At 36.0% G+C, this 1,677-nt stretch overlaps 1 protein-coding gene across 1 annotated transcript; it reads right to left on the reverse strand.

The window, feature by feature from the left end:
* Window positions 1-622: 622 nt before the first annotated feature.
* LOC118746964 lies at window positions 623-1,255 on the reverse strand. The gene has a single exon (XM_036480958.1). It carries the CDS (start codon window positions 1,253-1,255, stop codon window positions 623-625), a length of 633 nt encoding a protein of 210 aa, XP_036336851.1.
* Between the last annotated feature and the right edge of the window lie 422 nt (window positions 1,256-1,677).

The following is a 1,677-nucleotide window of genomic DNA, read 5'->3' on the forward strand; positions in this document are numbered from 1 at the left end:
AAATACTTGATTAAATACGATTTGCGCTTCAGGAATTTCCTACAGGGTAGCTTGCGGTATGCCTGCATGTACATACATACATATGAATACACGAGTATGTAGACGTAAACGAGTATGGTAAATGGCATTTGTGAAATGTCATAAAATTGTATTATTGCATTTGTGCTTGCTTGATTTTATTTCCGTTTCCGTTGTTGCCGAAAATTATGATTGCTAGTTGGTAACTCAAAGCTTTGCTTTGCCTACACATGTCCATTCACATATTCGTATGTACATATGTATGTACTATGTACAAATGCAGCAAGGAATTCATGTACATATGTACGCTTATATCAAAAACAATATTTTAGTCCTTCGCTTTATCGATGATTCACTCATTTATAAAAAAGTGGCTGTTAATTTCACATTAACTTTGTCCTTTTGAAAATAAAGAAAATATTAGTACAACACAAAATGCGACGATAGGTTTTTAGCGGTCAAAATATTTAGAAAGAATTTTCAAGAAGCTGCCAATATATGCATATATGTAAAAATAAAAAATGTTATGACTTGCTTGCAATCGTAACTCATTAATTTATATTTTTATTGAATTTCAAAATTCAAAACAATAAAAATAAGCGCCTTAAATCCTCAACCTTGAGCAGGTTTTCACGAAAGTGGGAAACTCGGTGAAAACGGCAACCAAATCATTGACCGAAGTCTTAGCGCATCCACCATAGGTACTTGACGTAGATGGCAATTTCTTGGACAGGGAAATCGTCTTGGATATCTGTAGCTTTAGCGTAATCGTTTTACCCAATAATTTAAAGAAACATTTGATTGGAGTCGTCTTCTTGGCATCTGCTGCCGCGTCCAAAGCACCGTTGTGGCATACATTGGTGTTCACGTTGATGATGTCGTTGGTGGTATTCACAACAGCTTGCACTTGGTTAACAAGCGCATTAAATTCCTTCAAAGCACCGGTATTGCAGTCTTGAACAGCATCCAAGAAATCCACACCAGCAGTACGAATGGTTAGGACACGTTTAACGGTACAGTTAACACCTTTCAGCGTACGCAGGCTAGCTCTGATGGTCAAATACAAGAAACCTAAAATGGAGAATGCTTCTTCATCGGTCGTATCCTCGGCATATTCCAATGGTGTAAATTCCTCTAGTTCTTCACTTTCGATAGAGTAATCAATACCGGACTGAGGATAAGCGGCAGCGACTGCCAGGCACAGTCCAAAGATGAGGGCGAGCACAGTTACTTTCATTTTGTGTTACTTTTACGTTTGGGTGTTCAGCACAATTATGGTTAAGAGACGGCTCGCTACACGCTTTTATAGCGCTGGAAAGTAGATACTATAGGTACTAAGTAAACATATTTAAGGATTAATTTTAGTATAATTGAAAATTGATAACATTAATGTTTAATCATAGCTACCCATCAGTTGGGTTAAAAGTCTTAACATGCTTCATTAGCTTACTCACAGTTAAAAACACTTATCTTAAAAGATTAAAATTTTTTTCACAACATTTTTGTTTCACTGCTTAAGAGTATTGGGAAAAGTGACGACACTAATTACAGTCGATTGAGAGCTCTACTTTAGCAAAAGAATTTTTCATAAAAATAAAAAGCTTTTACATACATACCTAGTTTCGGCTAAAAAAGATGTCAGTTATGTTCATGGTCAAT

Source organism: Rhagoletis pomonella, unplaced genomic scaffold (genome assembly GCF_013731165.1).
Source record: "Rhagoletis pomonella isolate Grant_MI unplaced genomic scaffold, Rhpom_1.0 Rhpom_scaffold_00011, whole genome shotgun sequence".
Classification (NCBI taxonomy): Eukaryota; Metazoa; Arthropoda; class Insecta; order Diptera; family Tephritidae; genus Rhagoletis; species Rhagoletis pomonella.

Coding starts and splice junctions, on each gene's coding strand:
- LOC118746964 (XM_036480958.1), bottom strand. CDS start 1,255: ATGAAAGTAACTGTGCTCGCCCTCATCTTTGGACTGTGCCTGGCAGTC.